At 42.8% G+C, this 21,823-nt stretch overlaps 1 protein-coding gene across 2 annotated transcripts; it reads right to left on the bottom strand.

The window, feature by feature from the left end:
- Positions 1 to 156: 156 nt before the first annotated feature.
- lhfpl3 (LHFPL tetraspan subfamily member 3) lies at positions 157 to 20,828 on the bottom strand. 2 transcript variants are annotated; one of them, XM_010892564.4, is made up of 4 exons: positions 19,238 to 20,828; positions 3,690 to 3,917; positions 1,908 to 1,948; positions 157 to 1,812 (listed from the first exon to the last, which is right to left on the bottom strand). In XM_010892564.4, exons 1-3 carry the CDS (start codon positions 19,662 to 19,664, stop codon positions 1,929 to 1,931), a joined length of 675 nt encoding a protein of 224 aa, XP_010890866.1. In that variant the 5' UTR covers positions 19,665 to 20,828; the 3' UTR covers positions 157 to 1,812; positions 1,908 to 1,928. The 2 variants fall into 2 exon arrangements, with proteins under 2 accessions (XP_010890866.1, XP_010890867.1); XM_010892565.4 differs by having other exon boundaries at positions 157 to 1,805.
- Between the last annotated feature and the right edge of the window lie 995 nt (positions 20,829 to 21,823).

Genomic DNA, 21,823 nt, shown 5'->3' with positions numbered 1-21,823 from the left:
TACTGAAAATCAATGCACCATGCGGACTCTTCATGACGGTCTTTCCAGCGTATCTAAGCCGGACAAAATAAACTATGTATTTTGGAGTGTAGTCGGTTGCATTCTCTGTACGCCACGGCAGGTCACTTCACAGGGAGTAAACACAACAGCTCTGAATTGGCTTTAAGCAAATGTTTATTGACCTCACCACATTTTCACCTGCTAGTAAGTTGTGTAGCATTAATTTATGTAATATGTACACGCGTATGACTGACTATATCCGTGTTCAGGTGCTAGTCAGAACTAGGACACGATTGGTAACCACGTGACTTATTTAAACACTTACTTGGCCTACAACTAGGTAGCACGTTTGATATTTCTGAGTTTCCTAGTTTTGACCCGCACACAAGTGTCATATTTACATGGAAACCCCAGGACAAACCGTATCCCTGCTTTCTCACCGTGTATTTTATTCCCCCCCCCCCCCCAGACTTCTCCAGCAGCCGTGGATACAGTGTGAAAGACACAGCTGGCAACAGACCAGGTTCCCGCATTAACTTAGTGGGGATATGTTGTTCATATTGGAGCTCCCTTCAGCCCGGTAGCCCTATAAACAGACTAGACACATTTACTGGGGCGACATGGTGGGTGTGGGTGTGGGTGTGGGTGTGGCAGTGCTAGGCTTGTTACAGGACTAGACTATACTATTGGCTCTGGAGGCACCAGAGATCCTTTCAGCCATTTGTGTCCCTTTGAGCTTTAGGAAATTCTCAGTGATACTCCGAGGCCAAGATTGACTTGGCAGTAAAAACACGTTGCTACCAGTCGATTCGGATCGCCGTAATCCCGACACTAACAGCACTTAATGGAATCGGGCTCTTTGCCACGGTAAAATGTCAGTTACCCTTCACAACACTGTCAGGATGCAGGGTTGATGGTTCACACATCTAACGTGGATTGGTAGCTTTAAAATACTGCGTTGATTGTAAATATGAGACCGAACGTATGAACATATTCCAACACGTACAGGATATTTCTACTTGATACATTTACAGGCCTATTCCCCTACTTAGTACATGATTCATGGTTTACCTCAGGTTCGCTAAGAACATCCTGATGGCAAACTAAGCTCTACCAGAGAACACGTCTATACAGAGAAGGCAGGTAAGGCTCAGAATCTGGATTGGGATCAATTACAATACTTCGCTATAATAATGTTACATTTTTGTCACATTTAATATGGTGTAAATATCACTGTTTAACTGCTGTCCGCCAGCGCAGAGCTTAACTGTAGCTCAGCAGGCTGAACAATGAGATCTCATGGCCTCACCAACATCCAAAGTTGTGAAACACCTGTCCAGAAAGAATCCATAGTTGAGGTTGGTGAAATCCAGTGATGTTAGTTTGACACCGTAAAGACAGTTCTATCTGACCAAACATCTGAACAATAAACTTTTGTATCCTTGTAGTGTGCTCAGGGGAAAGTTTCTGTGTTTTGAAACGGTGAACCCCAACCCATGTAGTTCTACATATAAAACTATGCTTTCTGTGCTTCCTCAGGGCACAAGTTTTACTTCATACAACAATAAGTCTTCCATCAGTAAAGGATCGCTGGTTCCAGAGATGGTGCCAATATCAAGGTAATGTGTGGATGGGAAAGGGACAGTAAGGAAGTGGGTTCTGGTGGGGTGGATGATGTCTTTCCATTTGTTCCTTTTTCTCCCTGGTCTTTCCAACAGCAGTAGCTTTCTTTTCCACCTTAAGGTAATGGCTATGAAGCTGGAACGGTGTGTTCCATTATCCCTACCTCTGATGGGCACCAATACCTGTGGACTATGAAAAGTCACATTTACCAATGGCAACTCAATTATTATGGAGAGTCTGAGACCCTATAAAAACATGATGATTAACCTTGAAAGAAAACTCACCGTTGTGCTTCATATTCCTCTTTATATTGAATTACCAGTTTCTGCAAAAAGAAAAACAAGCATTTAGTAAAATTTCACTGTTGCTGAAGTGGAACTGGTCTAGCCAATTCCTTTCTGGGCAATATCACTGAATTCTCACTTTGGCATGCAGGAACTGAGACTAACCACATGGTGGCAGTATAGTGATGAACGTGGAATACAAGTCCCCATTCAGGTAGTTATCTCTTAATTTGGTCAGTTGCTCAATTAACATGTCTGGAATGCAAATGCATACACTGGCCACGGGACATCGGTTGTAAAGCAATTACATTATCTAAATGGTGCAGATGTCTGCTTTAATAACGTTAATCAGTGGACTGACACATTCAGTACTGGAACCGAAAAAATCAATCACATTGACACCTGGGCTAGCCAGTCTTGTGACATCTTGAAACACTTCCATTGAATGAAGTCTTGGGATTCTGGCAAAAAAACCTTACCTTACTTCCTGAATATGAGCAAAAAAATTAGGCTGACTGCAGATTACTTTTGTGTTAGATTGTTCATATATTCTGTGTATAATGACAAGTTAAACATCTTGAGAAACTATAATATTAATAATTATAAGTGTCTTGGATTTTGGAAGTGGCCTCTACTAGTCTGAATTTTAATGCATGCGCAAATAAGATCACTCTCCTGTCCTCTTAGTCTAGCTGATAATGGCCTCCTTTCTCTTCTATTGCACTCACTTGTACCAAACAACAGTGCTAGCTAATACAGTTCCTGTGATAAATATAGACAGGTTGATGGCCAAACTTTGTCAACACCATTAGTAATTAATCGGTCCATCCAGAAGCCCCTGGTTTCAATTAACCCAAACTCCTTCTTAATTGTTATCTACTGCTTTTTACTTAATTTCTTCAATCAACAGTATTAATTGAGTATTTCCAGTCCATTTTATTTCACAAATTTTCCTTCGTCCCTTGTTTTAAATTCTTTGGGAATTATCTTTGGGAAAAAATGTCTTACACACTCACTCATCAATTCACCATTCTGTTGATAATAACAGCAAGTAGGTTTTGTGAGAACCTGTTAATAAATGCAGAGCTACTCTGAGGGAGTGGTATTGGGGAAGGCGGATATGATATTGCCCTGTTTTCTTAAATGGGAATAACTATGCCCAAATCTGAAACATTACTTGGATTTTATTTCCAACCTCCCAGAAGATCTTCAATCTGCACACTGTTGTTTTTGTTATTTTGCTCCAAAATAACTGATCTGATTAAACCAATCAGTGGCTGTTTTGTCCACACATGCCACCATTACAAATAAGCACAACAAACGAAACAGACAGAAACATACAATCAACACGGTGGCCCTGTACAGGCTTCCATTCACCACTTCTACTGCTCTGGGGCGAGTGACAATACGTGCATTTTGCAGGGCCTGTAATAACTGGCTAAAGTGCGTATGTGATGAATACACTGATTTGGCCAAGTGCCAGTAGTTAAAGGGATAGTTCGTCCTATTTGGCTGAAATAACACTTACCTTGAGTTGTTCTTCCCAGCCTGGAATTAGCACTATAAGCATAGTCCAAATTCATAAATTGAAACTGTTCGTACTGAGCTACAAATGCTGCAAAGACTCCATGGGCCTTGAAGAACAACAGGATGTGTTATTTCACCCAAATATGAATATAGGATAGAATTATCACTTTAATACCAGCCTGTGTCCCCTTAACGAGTTGAAGAACATGAACATTCATTAAGCATCTAAAACCCCAAATGAAGTGTTGTCCTTACTGTCCAGCAGTTCATCAGCCATCAGACCATCCTGCCGGTTGCCCAGGACAAAAGCCAGGAAGGAAAGTATCAGGGCATCCATGATGCCCATGATAGCCAGGATGTATGCCCAGCGCACGGAGCATGCTCCCAGGGTGTACTTGTCTGTCTGCTCCCCACACATCCTCTTCACCTCGTCACTGTCCCAGCCGTCTGGGTAGATCATGCAGCCCAAGATCAGGCACGTACCTGGGACAGAGGCAAGCACGTTTATGTATACAGCACGATTCATGCATAGAAGCAATTCAATGTGCTTTACACAGAAAGAGAAAAACACAAAAATCCAAATGGATGTTACATTTACACAGAGGTTATTCCTCTGATAGCGCCAGAACTTGCATTACAGAAAAATCACTTAACGACCGGTTAAACATAGGGGGTAAAATGAAAACATAAGGCTAACAGTGTGGTAAAGTTTAAGCACTCAGTCATAGGCATGTGAAAAGAGAAGTATTTTTAACCTGGATTTAAAAATGGATACGTTGGGGCATGTCTTAAGATCTTCGGGTAGTTTATTCCATTTGTTTGCAGCATAACTGCTAAATGCAGCTTCACCATGTTCAGTTTGTACTCTGGGCTCTACTAGCTGACCTGAGTTTATGGATCTAAGAGCCCTGCTCGGTTTATAATCTTCAAACACATCAGATGTATTCTGAGCCTAAACAATTCAGTGATTTATAGTCTTTATAATCTATTCTGTAACTGACTGGAAGCCAGTGCAAAGATTTAAGAACCGGAGTGATGTGCTCTGTTCTCTTGGTCCTGGTTAACATTCTAGCAGCAGCATTCTGAATGAGCTGCACCTGTTTTACAGTCTTTTGGGGAGTCCAGTTAAGAGGCCATTACAGTAGTCAACCCTACTAGAGATAAAAGCATGGATGATCTTCTCTTGGTGTTTTTGGGACACCAAGCCCTTGACTCGGGCTATATTTTTAAGATGATAGAATGCTGTTTTGGTGACCGCTTTGATGACTGTTAAATGTGAGGTCTGAGTCTCTCAGAACACCAAGATTATACACCTGGTCCCTGGTTTTTAAGGGGCGAGAATCCAGCTCTTTACTAATACTAGTTATCTTACTTTTGTTGCCAAACACAATCTCTGTTTAATCTTGGTTTAATTGTAGACAATTTTGGTTCATCCAGCTATTTATGTGCTCTATTCAGTGAAACAGAGAGTCTATTGAGAGCCATATAAATTTGAGTATCATGTGCATAGCTGTGGTATTTAATGTTGTTGCTAGGTAGAATTTGGCCCAGAGGTAGCATATAGAGATTGAAAAGAAGTGATCCGAGAACAGATCTCTGGGGAACTCCGCATGTCATAGCCAACCTATCAGATTCGTGATTACCAATGGTGACAAAGTAACTCTGGCCAAATAAGATCTGAACCAATTACCAACTGTCTTGGAGAGTCCTACCCAATTTTCCAGCCTGTCTAGAAGTGTTTTATGATCTACATTGTCAAGGAAGGAGGGAGAGATTGAGTAGGTAAAACACGGACCACCTTTTAGTAATGCAAGCAAGGCCTGGGTATTTATTGCTGTCACGCAGGTTGACAGCCAGTTGCAGCAACCTCAGTCAGTACAAGAGGTATTAGTGTCTGTTCACACTGATTTATAGTTGCGGGCCAGTGGACAGCCCCTAGACTCAAGTCCTTGAATGACGGATTACGCTGTCACATCCCAGTGCACTTGCCTAAGCAATTGAGTTAGCCAACTGACTAAGGCATTTACTAACTAGCTATGTGCCTCATGAGGAATCTAACTAAGGAGCTTTAAGGCTAAATTTCACATTTTGTGACGATTACGTTATACTTCGAGGCCACCACCAATGACAATTCTAATTAAATTTTATGTGATTTCAACCCTGCAAGTGAGCAAAGTTATTCACTTGTCCCCCTCAAGATAAATCAAGTGCTGAGGGGCAGCTTTTGTGAATTGGACCGATATTGAAAATGGCAATCAAAATTGCATCCAATTTTGATGGTGATTCTACTGAGGGAAAGTGGCCAGGATGAGTGCTTGGGGGCATCTACTTGGCATTTGGAGTGCAGTCATGGAGTACTATTACTTTTAGAGGATGAATTAAGGAGACAGAATAAAGAGACAGAGGCATGAAAGTGAGACAGCCGAGAGGTAAACACAGATAAATAAACCGAGACTGGTAAAGAGAGAGAACAGCAAAATGTGGTTGACAGAACAGAGGGAAAGAGCAGGACTACAGTAGATGGCAATCTAGAGATGCCGTGGTGCCCCACAAACTGACAGGGCCATTGGATTTAAGAAATGGATGATCTCTTAGAGAAGGGCTGCTCACTCACTTTCTGACTTTCCCGTCCCTCTCCATCCCTGTCTCTCGCATTCACTCACATAATCTCAGGAAAGGATAGAAGCACTGCCTTCTGTCTCTCTCCAGAGCGGAAGGGGAGGAGACATGACTAAGAGCGAAGACAGAAACAGATGGCAGCTCAGGGTTTCCCATAGTGTTTCCTATCCTATCTAATCTTCCTGTTAGTCATGAGGGTCACTGGGCCAGGCTGAGCTGATATGGATGAGGACCTTAAGAAGAGTATCCCAAAAAAAAACAGAGTCTGGATTTACTAACCTACTTTGTTTTGGTTGCTGTTGTTGTTTACAATAGTGGGATGTCCAGGTAGTGGGGTCAAACACTGATTGGCTTACATGAACCTCCAACAACTAAGTGTGGTAGCGTGGGAGCCTTATGGCAGTCAGACTCTGGTACTGATGATCCACATTTCTAATCACGGTTCTAGGCATCTACGGATCCGGTCGCCTATTATTTTATTCCTGAATGTATTTTTATTCTTGCCCATAGACACAACATGTAATTTGGGATTCAGCAGATGTTTCCAGCCCGCAGGGTGTTGTCAATTAGGCTTCCCAGAGAGGTTCAACTGGGGGTCATTTTTTTTCCTACTGGGCTTTATCCATAACCCCCATTAGGCTACTAGAGCAGATCATCTGCTACTGCCTGTGGATTATAATGATAGTGTGCATAAATATGTGTCTATCCAGTATGTGTGCAGTGTGTCGCCCAAGCCAAAAGTCCCAGAGAGAGCATTTCCATTTCTGAAGGACACCACTGGGTTTTTCTGCCCCCTCTTATGTCCGCTCCCTAATCTTTATTCACAGCCATAGAATAGTTCTGATTGACCATTAATTAGGGCAAAGATGTCGTAACGTGCTTGGGAAGAGCTCTGGGGAGGGATGGTGAGGCGGGGGGAGGGGATGGTGAGGCTGGGGGAGGGATGGTGAGATGTTTCAGGCATTCACACGCTAAGGGAAGATAGCAAGAGGGTCCTTTCACCAACCTCCCTTGTCGGGGCTTGTTCTCGTTTTCCTTCAACCCTGTTCCATGTCTCTTTTTATTTCCCTCTATCTTTCTTTCTCCTGACAGCTGTTAGCCAGGCAATGGTCTGGGAGGAAAACAAGGAGTTAAGGAATCCTTCTAAACCATCCTCCCTCCATCTGCTGCACCTTTTTTACAGACGGACCTCTCCTTAATCACACAAAATAACCGTCCCCGTTGTCCGCTCCGATGCCACTCTGCTGCTTAATTGTCATGGCTGAAGCTGGCTGAAGCTGACGGAGTGTGTGCCTGTGTGTGTATGCCTGTGGAAAAGGTGAGCCGTGCCAAATCCATATCAGGTGTTACCGCTGTGTTAGTTGCGTTCACATACAAAACGCGCACACACACAAAGATATATTCACAAACATAAAACAGTCGATTTGATTCTGGCTTTCAATTGTAATGCTAACAAGGAACTGTCCACTGATGAGGTGCTGAAACCCCCCACAGGAGCCCTGCTGCCTCAAGCCTTTGAGAAGCTGCTCCCATCATGTCTGGACTGCTCCCTTCGTTCTTCATTCATTCTCTCTGTATTCACCAACACGCCCTAGAAGACAATGGCATATTCAGGCTTCTTTCCCTCCTTGGTTCACTTCCCATTGTGGCTGACCATGATTTTACAAGGAAGCAGACAGGCAAGCAGATTGGGAGCGATCAAAGCAAATGACTCAGGACAGGATAAGAAAGGAGGAGAGTGAGGTCGGAAATGAGAAAAGGGTAGAGCATAGCACTCTACTGTAGTTGTTACTTCTCTGTCGTACCCAGGCGGGGCCGGAAGGAGGAGGGAGTAAAGAGACACAGAGCATTATGTTAGAAACAAATACTATGAGTGTATCCACAGAGTGAACAGAATAAGAATGAGGTGTGTTGTTTTTGTTCCAAGCAAAAGAGGAGAGTGAGTGACTGAGAGGATAGAGGGCATGAATAATGAAAGACCCAACGGGAGGTTTGAGTTAGAATCCCAATGCCTACTATCTGACACAGACTGGAAAGGATGTGCTCAGCATGCTGGGTAAGACACAGTTTGACTACCAGACCAAAGCACATTGGTTTCACAAGCACACTTCAAACAGTTACATGAGTAGTAATAAGCCATCCTGTCCTGAGCAACAATGCTGGTTCTTAAAGGGATGGTTCATCCAAAAATCACATAACAACAGATGTTCCAGAAGGCCTATAGAGTCACTTTTTTTTTTAACAATTCATTATTCAGCTCTGTCCCAGTCTGTAATTAGCGTCATTAGCATCGTCCAAATTCATGAATGTAAACAGTACGTACCTTTTATCACAAAGCTGCATTGCAAGCGGACAACTATTCCAAAACACTTCAAACTGCATTCAGTAATCTCTCACGGTAGCGTAGATTTTTAAAACTGTACACTGACGAAACAGCCGGCGGAATTGGCTGAATTCACCCTGGCACTAGCGAACTATTTCCTAAAGCCACCATGCGCAGCTTCTGTTCTTCAGCAGTGATGCCATTGAGGTGAGCGTGAACTTTAACCACAACAAGCTATGTCGCCTAGCTTTTAAAAATTGCTGCTTTCCACCTATGTATTGCTATATTTTTGCTTAATTCTTACTATGTAGATGTCATGTGTCACAATCACTTAATTGTGCAGGATGCCACTGTGTTATTCTGTGAATTTGATAAATAAACGTAGAACCTTTTAATTTCCTTTGTTCGATGTCAACTTCTGCCTGCTAGTTTGCCTGCTCGTGGATCTTGAATTAACTCAATTCTACCTGCTCTGCAATTGGGACAATACCTCTGCCTTTCCCGAGTTGCATTGGGGGAGAATAAATGGATCAACTTCACCAACGCGACAGACACTTTTATCGAGAAACATTTAATACAGAGGATCGTGACCCCCATTCACTTAGAAGAGGACTAAAAGCGAATGCAATTCCATCAAGTTACCCGGTTCAACCTGTGGAGACAAGACAGATTTCTATGTTATAATACACAAAGTACACATTGCCTCTGGATATTCTGGGTAAGGGTTGGGGATTAAAGTGTTCACCATCGCCGAGGTGACTGTCCGAGGCGAATATCCAGGACGAAATAGGTCATTTGCTTTCGAGCTAGCGAATACTAACTTTTGTTTACTGTGTATACACTAACTCTTTCCGTATGAACGTGTGGATTGACAGAATTGTGAAAATAAATTATCGGTAAACACAGGAAGTACCCGTTTATTTGAAATGAAAATTATATTGTGAAAATGTAAACTTTATTTTGAGGAATACAACATTTTCATGTTCTTTTAGGTAAACGACACCAATTGTCTTAGTTTTGAGTGTTTTTGAGTGTTTTTCAATGCAGCTTTGCGATTAAGGTACATACGGTTTCCACTGGTGATTTTGTATGGTGCTTATAACGCTAATTCCATTATTCAGACAGAGCTGAATAATGGAATTATTTTGTTTTAGAATTCTGTGCTTGAAGGACCAACTGGTAGTAACGGGACTGTCACCGAAATATGGTTTTTGGACCAACTATCCCTTTAAACCAATAGATGTTTGTTTTTTCACCAATTCACCATGATTTGTTTCCCCTGATAACCTGAACAGGGACAGCACTTCCCTCACAGCGGAAAACTCTGCTTTGTTGTTCTCCATTCCTAAAGATGAGGGGTTTATGGACTGTCCCTGGAGAAGCAGTATGCTGTAAAGTCGAAGATCAAATGCATAACTGAATCATTCTGCTCTGAAGTAGGAGTAGCAAGCAGCTTAGTCTCTATCAGCCCCATGCCCAGTAAATATCACATGATGCTCGTGTAAATGGCTCGCCAGATCACAGACATCCTGGTACTACCATCTGCCCAGATCACCGGAGTTTTAGTAATACCTATTTTTCATAGTGACCCTGGAGGCTGAGTGCACAAACTGTAATGTTTGTTTGATTCGTCCCCAGTGGATATCAAGCTCAGAGCTCTCTCTCCCTGTCTGCATCCTTCAGTCTTTCATCACGCCGCATGAGTAAACCCAGCCCTGCCAAATGCCTCAATCCCTACTAAAGAGTCTGGACACTCAGATGTAGATGTTTCATTATCCTCTAATGAAGCGCTGCATGTTGCACAGGACACTATTTCCCATTTCCTCTCTAGGCTGAGAGGAAGAGCAGAGGTGATCGGGAACAGGTGTTCCAATTAATTATCAGCCACTTGCCAAACCGACCTATCACCCGCCGAGAGGCTGCCGACACGGAGCCATGGTGATCCAAGCAGGCTCTAAGAGAAAAGCGTTCTTTGAAACCCTGTGTACTTTTGTGTGAATGAAGGGGGGTGGTCCACCTCATAATGTTGTGATTTGTTTCCATGAGAGAGAATACAAGGGACAAGAAGAATAGCAATAATAGCAGCATAAAGTAGCAAGGATTCTATGGCTGGGCACAGCTGTGGACTTGAGACTGCTTACAAACCGTGCTGAATGAGCAGCGATCGAAAACCAATTTCCCTGCACTTTGCTGCAGAGCTCCAAGCTTCTAAACTAATTCACAAAGGCTTAGTTCTTCATGGCACCAATCCACCTAATGGTATCTCAGCATTGCTTTACAAAAACACTTTCCCTGATGTTTTTTTGTTGTACTGAAAGTGGATGGGCCTAGGTATACTCTAATCATTTTGTTACTGAGATTAGATACTTTAATAGAACGTAATTTAAATTCAGCATGGACCGTCGTTTCGCGAGCTCCTCAGATTTGAGGACAGGCCCTCTTCGTTTCGCGAGCTCCTCAGATTTGAGGACAGGCCCTCTTGAAGTGGCGGATGACACAGGCATTTCTTGTGAATGTTCTTCCTGTTCCTACCTGGCACTGTTTCATGTATTCCTCTAATGTGAGCTATCTACTGTTCTGTGATCCATTTGGGAGTGACTAGCTGACTAATGATGTACTGAGAGAGAACAGGATTGAGAAGGGCGTGATCTGTTAGGGTCACTTTATGGAACTGTCTCTTTGTAATAATGACAAGTGCATTTAGCTGCAGTGAGATGGGAAGTATCAAAGCAGAGAGAGAATCTGGAAAGCGTGAAGGACTGAACATTTCCCTCAGCGAGAGATGTAAGACACTGAATCTGCTCCTGATCTGAAAGATCCACTGACCAATGCTTTCTTTGTCTGTATACGTAAGGACAAAGACACAAAGCGTTTCTGTCTACCCACTCGGTTCTTATGTCATGAGGACTGGCAGGAGTTATCTGCAGTTAGTGGCCTGTGCGAATGGCATAGCTGTATCGGACAGACCGTTTTGGTGCCCACAGGCCCCTAGAGCAGCGGGGGCCGTCTTAAAGGGACACTATGTCCAGCCAATTGCCATGGTTACACACCTTTTAACTCCACAGCGGTGGCTTCCCAGCACGCACCTCTCCGACCACTACCCCGGCCTCGCCAGCCGTGTCCAACAGAGTTCCTACCAATCTCACAGCAACAGGAGAGAGCGAGACAAGACGAGAGAGCAGTGTGCCGTTGCCATGGCAACCTCGGAGCGAGCCAGCCCTCCGAGCTCAGAAGAAATATCGGCTGCAGAGCTGACGGCGAAGGTTGTAGAGACGGGGAAACTCACTCCCTGACCGGCCGTAACCCGTCGGTGCATACCACCCTGGGTTAGGGAAAGATCGACACCGTAACACAAAGAGCTACAGTGACCATTTAGCTACCAAAGAGATGTATGGTGTTATAATATCCTCATGTAGGCTCTCCGGAGTAAAAACCTCAGGTCCTCTGAGATCAATACACTCCGCTTTCTCCCAGTCCCTGTGCAAAATGTATCAGAATCACTGCTGTTGAAGTCCTGGATGAGCGCCACAGCCGTTTGAAACCAGCACAGCTTAGTGCTACTAGCCTTTACCTTTGCAGAAATTAGATGGCACAGCAATTATTTCATATTTCTTGGCTTGAAGATATCCTATTAAATGGACACATTGAACCCATATAACATCCTAATGAGTTTTTCCCCATTTGCATGGATGCACTTCCCCAGGGGTTGTGGGAGCTAACTTTAAGGAAACACATTGTTTTTGAACGTTTATTAGGTCCTGCGTGCCAGATCACACTCCCTTTTATTGGCTTACCACAGGCTGTCATTTCACTTTGACCTAGCACTTCACAGGCTTTACCATGCTGAAGAGAGACAGAAAGAGACCTGAAATGACCTAAGTTAGTATAATCTGGTGGCATTGCAATATGTTCGCTAAGCCTGATAAATCCCTTTACGTTATGATGTACTGATTGATTAGCAGGCTGAGATAAAACAAATGGGAGATGTGGCCATTAAGGGTTACATAAAATGAGCTGAGACGTTGGTTAGCCATAGATCAGGCTGAGGTGGAGAAGAACAATGAGAAGGACAGCAGATCCAGCCTTTGATCACAGGTCAGCTACTGGATATATAGTATGTCTCATCTCCAAGACCCAATGCCGAAGACGGCTGGCCAGATCCCGCACATCAAAGGATTAGCCCCATGTCCTTCTTCGATTGGTCTGAAAACTGTAAACGGATGCCTTTCGCTGTCGAGGACTGAAAAATAAGGAATTTAAAAGTCAAAGGTTTTCGCAAACTTTAGCTGCTATACATGACCACAGCAGTCTCTTTATGGTCTACAGACATGAGCTGTTTACCTACAGTGCTGTTGTTTGCTAAGGTCCTTTCACTCACCATGAATCACTCAACATTATTACTCTATCCCTTAACAATGACAGCCGTATGTCAAAACCAGGCGTTTGGAGAGACTGATGGCCAAAAAAGGAACTGTGCGTCAGGCTTTTAAAAAAAAAAAAACATGACACTATCCACAGACACAGCACTGTGTTACTGCTTTTTATTGGGTCACCATGACCTTGTTCAGCCCTCCCTCTCTGGAAGATGAGAATGAATCAAACACCTTTTGTCCTTTGACTGGCTCTGGTGATTCAGGAAATAAACCAATAAAGAAAATATATCAAGCTAAGCCCTTGTTCTCTGGATTATGGCTTGGACACTCACTGGAGGAGACTAGTTATACTGTATTAACACTGGGAACTGACAGGTCTAACTATGGTAACTTGCTGGTCTAGAAAAATAAAGAGTAGAGAACAGGTTTGGTGCTAAGAAGAGTTCTGCCGTTTGTGGTCTAGATGTGCATGCCATGCTTTAATAATGTCCAGCAGAAGACCCAGATCTTGTTCACTTACACTTTCATTTGGGTGTCTGATGTTAGTTTGTTGGGACGATGACATGTCCTGTGGTTAATTGTTATCCCTTTGCATGTAACACTATTTGTCCTGGTGTGCCAGAAAGGCAGAGGGAAAGAGACCATCTAACCTGTGGTTGATCGGTGAGATGCAGAATTAGGTTTGAGTTGATGTAATTGAAAAGGCACTATATTAAGTTCCCACATTGGTCCAGACTCCATTGCTGGTGTTGTGTTTTTCTAAAGCTTATGATTGTATTTCATCTACAAAAGCTCCCACAGGGCAACTGGAAATTCCAAATGCATTCACAGCCTTTCATTCACATTTGACACAACTGTAATGTATTCACAATGAGTTACGCAGTGAAATTGATATAGATCACGTATCCAAAATACTTAATGGGAGTCAGGGATTTAGGATAGTTCAGCAAAATACTTTGTTTAGGTCATGCAGTCCAAACAATGAAGCTTAGGGTATCTAGATTCTGGATGTTGTTTCTGCTACTGAAATAACATTCGGTTATGACCCCTAATTTACAATGTGTTTTGTTCTTAACATGCTAAAGAGTCAAAATGTAGAATTTGTGCATTGTAATATAACAGAAACGTCTGTCTCCACTTCACCTGTCTTTCACTGATTCCTACTGTCACTAGTAAAAAATCACTAAAGACAGTGACTGTTCACTTTTCCTCTTAAGCCCATCAAATAGTGGCAGACGGGGTCAAGTGAAATCCCTGTCATTTCCTGGTTTTTAAGATTCCACATAGACACTTGAACAATGTCTACGAGAAAAAAGCACTGAATAGTGTAACGAATCACTGTGCCATCTAAATCACGATAAAACATGTTTTAATTTTTATAAGCTCATCCACCAAAAACGAAATGAAACTTCCTGGCAAAAGTGCAAGGTAAAGTTAGGTTTAGAATTCAGTTGATATTTGGTTCCTCTCAACACTTTGAGCGTATATGCTATGTTTTGCTCCAGTAACTCCTTCTGGCAGCTCAGGTGCCTGCAAAGTAATTGTGGCCATTAGTCACACAGACGCAATACCCCAATCTCGTTGGTTTTCCGGCTTACTTCTTGATTGTGAAAGCAGTGTGATGTGCAGCGGAACAAATTGCACTGATACGCTTGGGAGGACATGAATCGCGATCTTCAACTCTCAAGCTTGCCAGTGTAACTAGTCAGTAGGCAAGTACCATCAACATAACCTCCAATCCAAAAAACATGGAAACTCTGCTGCAAAGGCAGGTTTGTCACACATAGCCATAACTCAAAATCACGTAGTTGTCACACCTGCTTACGATTAAGCAAGGCTGGTTTTCCGACAAGTCTGTATCTGCTGCCTGAATGTGCCAGTCTCTGTAGAGGATTAAGTTGCTGATATGTAGATCTCTAAGCTCTTGAAATGAGGTGCCTGACAGAGCCGTAGCTGTAATCAAGACCTCAGGGTATCCTCCTCAGTGGTATAACTAATGACATTACCTCTATAGAACCAGGGTAATCAATTCTTATTGAGCCATGGAAAGATTTTGTTCTGCCACTTGGCATGACTTTGGCCACCGCTTAAAACTCTGTAGATGTCATGGTCATAGTTCAATTATGTCTTTAACTGAGAACTGAAATACTACTTATTGTTTCCCAAAACACCTCAACAGCATCCCTAACCATATTTTTGCTTCACACGAACAGCTCAAACAGATTGAATGTTGTCAAAGACAGTGTTGTGGTGGACAGCATTACTGGTTGTAATTGGAAATGGGGAGAAGTGATATGTCATCGCCGGTTTCAGAGGCATAACATTTGTCTCTCTGTTCTTGACCAACTGACAACTCTATTAAGAGGCCTGCCATACTGTTATCACACATTTCCATGCATGGCTGGTACACAACCTGACTTCCTGATTTGGCTTTCTCTGTACATCTCTGTCATAGTTTGGAAATTCAAAATTGGTCTCTCCAGCTTTTTGTTTATGGTGAGACACCCATCTTTCTTACCCAACGAAGTGGACATGTTCTGTAAATAATTACATCCAATTAGTTGTCATGGACTTAACATCGTTAAGTAGGTCTCCTCTAACAAGATCTGCTGAATGTTCTGTCCTCTGGCCCAAGAGTTTCGGACAGGTCTGTGGCGCAATATAAATGACAGCCTGCGCAGAATCCAAAAATAAACTTAATTGAATTTGCGGTGTTAGTTTGCACAATAGAAAATGAGTTCATTGACTGAATCAACATAGTATCAACATAGTATCAGAACATTTTTCAAAGCAACAAACCATAATAACAAACAAATTTTTACTTCTAATCAATCAATCAAATGTATTTATAAAGCCCTTTTTACAACAGCAGTTGTCACAAGGTGCTTTACAGAGACACCCGGCCTTAAACCCCAAGGAGCAAAAAACAGTAGTTAGGAATTTCAGTGGCTAGGAAAAACTCCCTAAGAAGACCGAATTTTAGGAAGAAACCTAGAGGGGACCCAGGCTCAGAGGGGTGACCAGTCCTCTTCTGGCTGTGCCAGGTGAGATATTAAGAGTCCAATTGGAATAATTACTACATTTTTCTGGGCTAAATCCAGAGTCTATTTGATAGGTGGACAAGGACAGGGACAGCAACGGGCCCCCCAAACCAGGTACTCCGCAGGTGTGGACCAGGACCTCATTTCCTAAAATTTTAAACTGGAGGAGACTGAGAAAAGTTAGAAAGTGCATTCCTCATATCCCCCAGCACAATAATATAGCAGCGTAACACCTTGGAACTGAGACGGGGGGGTCCGGCGACACTTTGGCCCTACCCGGGGGAGGCCCTGGACAGGGCCCAACAGGCAGGAAATCATACCACCCACATTGCCAGGCATCAACTTCTAATGGCATTACTTTCTTCCTTATCTCATATTCCTTAACCTATCTCCTTATAGTACTGGTACATCAATATTCGGACTACTCTTTTGTCAATAGCCACTGTCTTTCCCTTCTTTTGATTGTACGTTTTCATCTCTTTTAACTTTTCATCCCTGCTGGTCTTGATTCTTACCCCTAATTCAACCTTCTCTTATACTCCCCCTGTCTTTTCTCAAACAAGACGTGATGGTTAAAGTTGTTGGTCAAACCTTCATTCAAAGCTCTAATTTATACACATTTGAGAGTGATTACATTTCTCTAGGCCTACCTATTAGCTGTTTACCAACAGGCTTATTGATTGTTTCAATCTGGGACTCTAGATTTAAAATGGCAAATCAAGCAATCTCATGCTGATTCATGGATTATGGCTGACACCTATAATACATAAAGGCTTGATAAAGTACACAAGAATACAAATATGGCTGCCTTTAAGCAGACAGTAAAAGCACCTGTTTCCCATTACAACAGCATCATGCAGTCCTCTTCTACACAGAAGCCTCTGGATCAATAAACCACCAGCAACCAAATGGGCTTTTTATTGTTTTACTAATACCACCTTCTTAATGCCTTGTTTCTCAAAAATGAGCCAGGTTTGTGAAATGCCTCCACTTATTTCCCTGGTTCCTCTGTTTGCAAAAGACATTTAGAATCTGAGGAGAGACCGACTGCCCAGCACATAAACGATCATCATCCTTCATTGCCTCTGTGAGTGCACATTCAGCACAGGAACCATAGACAGCCCAGTCAGCGCCATACGCACATTGTTTTTTCCCCAAGCTGGTCTGCTTGATACTCATTTCATTGGGTTGTAGAAAACATTTTACTGTGAGATGGGCTTCCATATGAGGTGCCCCAGCCAGCTTGAAAAGGTACGGAGGTGTGTCTTGGAGTGAGCCGTCTCGATTCCTGCACAATCTTAGGTGAGAATCGGCGACAGGTATGACTAGCACAGTTCTGATTTCCATCCAGAATGGCAAGCCGAGCACTAATGCCTCATTACAGCCAGCCAGGCAGGCGTTGTCATGCTGCCACTGTTGACCTAGCCATCAATTCACTCACTAGAGGGAAGCGGCACTGTTGTTGCTTGCTCCTTGGGTTTTCAGGTCGGGTGTTTGGCAAAGACAATTTGTGACAACTGCCGATGTAAAAAGGGCTTCATAATATACATTTGACTGACTAGAAGAGGTGCAACCACTGATATTACGGTGGGGAACCTCACAGGATTGGACTGTCATCAAGGATCTGTGGTTGTCTGGGACAGGGCTCTGTGGTTGCCTATCAGCCTTAGTCTGGACGTTAACTGGTGTGTAGGGAGACAGGGACGGAGGAAAGTAATGTCCATCCGTCCTGGGAGTACATTGACCGAGCAAAGCACATACTTAATGTCTGGTTTCAATAGTGAAACAAATCAATTATTTAGGCTTTGCTGCAGCCAGCAAGAGCAAAAACAGGGGTTTCATGTACATCATGAAAGCAGACAGTCATAGAGCACTATTGTGCTGCTTTACTGAGGCCTGAAGGTGTATTGCTCTCATCTGATATTTAGGCTCTTCTGTTTTTAAAGTGAGGTGCCCCTGAGCTATCTGGTGTTTTTGACAGATAATCACAACGGTCAGTTACTCCTGAAGTCAGACTACACCAAGCAGAAGAATCTGACTATCTTACCAGGGATTTATTGCAGCACTGAGAAAAACACAGCCACCATATTTCCAATTACTGTCGCCCAGGATTCAGGAAAGTCTTAACAGACAATTTCACAGTGACCACAACGTGACATGTCTGAGAATGTTGAGAGTGAGCGATTGAGAGACGGATCAAGTAAATGAGTTGAATGAGCCAGAGGTCAGTGAATGGTGACGAAGAGCTGTTATGGATAAATTCAGCTTTCACTGTCATCATCAGTGTTGGCTCCTTCTCCAATCACAGAACTCTCATGTTCTTTGACCGAAAGGTGACCTTTTGGAGAAAATATTGTTTATGTGCATCTATGGGAGAATCTCAGTGGTGACCAGTTCCTATAACTCAACTATGATATCATCAAAATAAGCATTATATTTAAGTTAAAGTATGTTTAGTAAAGTGTATTTTCTGCATCACAGTCAGTTTGTGAATCATTATCTGGAAAATCTGAACATAGTGAGATGTATTTCCCGTGAGAAGGGGGAAACTAAACAGCGTGTACCACTGACATACATCCATCACTGTGGGATAAGGTATGTATTTCTTTCATGTGGTAAAACACGGGGAGAACATAAACACTCCAACTGTGCTCATTAGACACAGCTTCTGTTTTCATTTAGCCTGGGATGAGGAGCCTGGGATGAGGAGCCTGGGATGAGGAGCCTGGGATGAGGAGCCTGGGATGAGGATGCCGTGGAATCCTCTGAATAATCTCTGTGTTTATGTTTAACGTGAATTTGCAGCGGGATGCCAGTGACTAAATAAAGCCAGCAGATGGTGTTCAGTCTCAGACCCTCATCTGGCAAGCAGCGAGTCAATGTATTTGTTTATTAATTGTATTTATGATAAAGGGGCATCAGTGGATTGGGTTACAGGGATGAGTTGATGGATCGTGAGTTCACCTTGTACACTGGTTGACTATATAGAGCATTGTTATTAGAGCATTTGTATGAAAGCCTGTTTGCCCCACCTTAAAGCCACAATCTGTGTGCATTATGTGCTACTGGAAATTCTGAAAGGAAACGTTCCCTCTGATGCTTATCCCAAATAAATGTATACAAATGTATGAGACAGGCATTAGACTATTTGGAGTAGATGTATTGCTTCCTTAATTCATTTTATGACATTGATGATAATGAGTAAAGGCTCAAGAAAGCTTTTGCTCATTTAATCAAAATCTTTGTTACTAGATCCGACCTGAAATTAATCCTAGGGTACACTTCTGTAAAAAAGTACTGTAAAACATATTTTAAATATTTTAACTCACCCTACCTGCTGACAGAACCATTGAAATAGTTTCTCCTCTGGCTGTAATAGGGTTCAAGTTCTAATCTCCTTCAACCTGCAAAGAGGTAACATCAGCACATACTGACATGGAAACGTACCAGCAGCAAGCTGCATCCAGCCGCAGATCTTGTAAACCGTGCCAGTGCTGCAGAAGAAAAAGAGCGTGAAGCAGCCGATGCATCCGATGACAAGCGCCATGGACATCCCGATGAAGAAGGACGCGGCCTTGAAGGCACCGGAAGGGATGGTGCTGAACTCCATAAAGCTGCCCTGGCATTTCAGGTCCCGGGACATCCCGCTGCCGATGCAGTAGTGGAAAAGGCCGAAGTAACCGGCCTGGGGTGTATCCATCCCGTCTCCAATCCAATAGGGCTGGATGAAGCACACCACGTTGACTATAGCAAAGAGTATGGTAAATATGGCCCACAGAACCCCGATAGCGCGGGAGTTCCTCACGTAGTTGGTCTGGTATATTTTGGCAGCCTCGGAGGCGGGAAGCATCGTTGCTGGAGCACCAGGCACCATGATTTAGTCGCTATATGTTTTAGATGTATGAACTGTTCAGAGATTTATACAAGAGGCACAATTAGTCCAAATATAAAACGCACTGACAGCAATTTCTGGAGCGCACATGGGCTACCGTGATTTCCCCGGCTAAACAGCTTCCTCACAGGCAAGAGTTTACTAAGCCCCGCAGCACCACTACTTCCAGTCTGTATTTCTGATTAGACGTCGGACCTCCGAAGCATCACTTTCACTGGTTTACTGACAGCGAGTCCGTTGTTTTCAGTATGTTTAAGTAAGCTGGGTTTCCAAGAGCATTTACCGTATGGTACTGAGGAGGAATCGTATGAATGCTTGTTCACAGGAATAACGGCATACAACGGTTGCCTAATTCGATACGACCATGCATTAGCTTCGCAAATAATCTACATTCACAGTAAAATTGTTTTACGGTCTTCGCTCGATCCGACCAGGGCGCCGCGAGGAAATGATTCATGAATCATAAAGGATAAGTAAACCCGCAGACGTGGCCACCGCCGTGGTTACCAAGGCTACAACCTCATCTTCCACCGAATCCCGATTTTCCCGAGGTGCAGGTGGTGCATGTCATGCAATTCAACAGACGATGCAGTCGCGAGTGTTGACATTCTGCTCACTGTGCATTATTATGCTCTGCGTCCAAATTTGACTATAGAGCGCACCTGTATTCAAGACAGTGAGGCAGTCTTACTGTCACAGTTGATAACAAACCTCTCTTTGATAAAGCACCATGAGCAATGTATCCCATAATCCCCCTCTTTCGTGACCCAGTGAAATTATCGAAGAGTAGATATAAAAAAAAATAAAAAATAAACTATTTTAGTGTGGCATAATTTTGAAGTCCATTCCGTTTCCTGCCTTCTTGTGTCGCTTTATGTCCATTCCGCCGAAATAGGATTGCTTCTGGCGCACAAACAAATAGGCTGGTAGGGATATAGCCTGGCGCGCTGTTTGTGTGACGTGCGCGGAGAAAAATAGCTCAAGCTGCTGGCACCATTAGACGCCAATAAGAGGAATGGACGCATGATGACAGAATTCATGTAATTAATCGATTATCAAATGTAATGATGAACACAGCCTCGTTGAACTATAACATACAGAGATCGAGAACTTATCGATTGAAGAGCTTCTGTACTTAGCGAACGATATGCTTATCATCCTCTCAACATTAAAGTGTTAAAAATCTAATCCGGTAGCGGCCGCAACTGGACCTGGTTTTATATTTAGGCTATCAACAAATATGATTTATTTGTATGTCTTTCAATCACATTTATACATCTCAGAAGCGCATAAAAGCAATACCCTGTTATGTGAAAAAGAGGCTTGTAGAATATAATGATTTGCAGTTCGCAAATGAATATTTTCAAGGAACTCATTGTTCAGGAATCACTGAATCACTCACATTATTACAAAAAATTCATCACCATAGTGCAACAGAAATTCACGGATTGGTTTATGTAAAAACATGCTTTACAGATGTCACGATGCCCTAAATCATTCAGCTAGATTACAAACACAAATATAAAATCAACATTCCCAGTGAGCAAACCCTAGTTCAAATCAAGCCAGGATGACGTATTTAGCGTCTGCTTATTCTTGTCGCAAACTGTTAGAAAAAGTCAGTTATGTTTCTGACCAGGATGTGATGGCGAATTGTTTTTATATAATTAACGAGTGGCGTAGGGTAAATACTTTTTTGAGCAGAGAAAGTGATCTGGATAGTAGTGCGATAGGTCTGCAGTGAAGATAATCAGCACATTGCATCTTCATGCGTTTGAGATTTAAACACCCCCCCCCCCCCCCCCCCCCAACAAAATAAAATAAAAACCGTTTCTAAAACGGTTATTACTTGTTGAAATTAGCTTAACTTCAGTTGATTCCCGCACCTGCGGTAGAGTTGGTGAGATGGATGCACATCTCGGAATATTAAAATTAAAATAGGACTTGTGGGGAGAACAAGTATTTCATACACTGTCGATTTTTCAGGTTTTCCTACTTACAAAGCTTGTATAGAGGTCTTGTTTGAACTCTTTACCTGTATAAAAGACACCTGTCCACACACTCAATCAAACAGACTCCAACCTCTCCACAATGGCCAAGACCAGAGAGCTGTGTAAGGACATCAGGGATACAATTTGACC

This window comes from Esox lucius, chromosome 23, assembly GCF_011004845.1.
Source record: "Esox lucius isolate fEsoLuc1 chromosome 23, fEsoLuc1.pri, whole genome shotgun sequence".
Classification (NCBI taxonomy): Eukaryota; Metazoa; Chordata; class Actinopteri; order Esociformes; family Esocidae; genus Esox; species Esox lucius.
The sequence above is the reverse complement of the archived record's forward strand: the minus strand, read 5'-3'. Positions and strand labels throughout refer to the sequence as shown.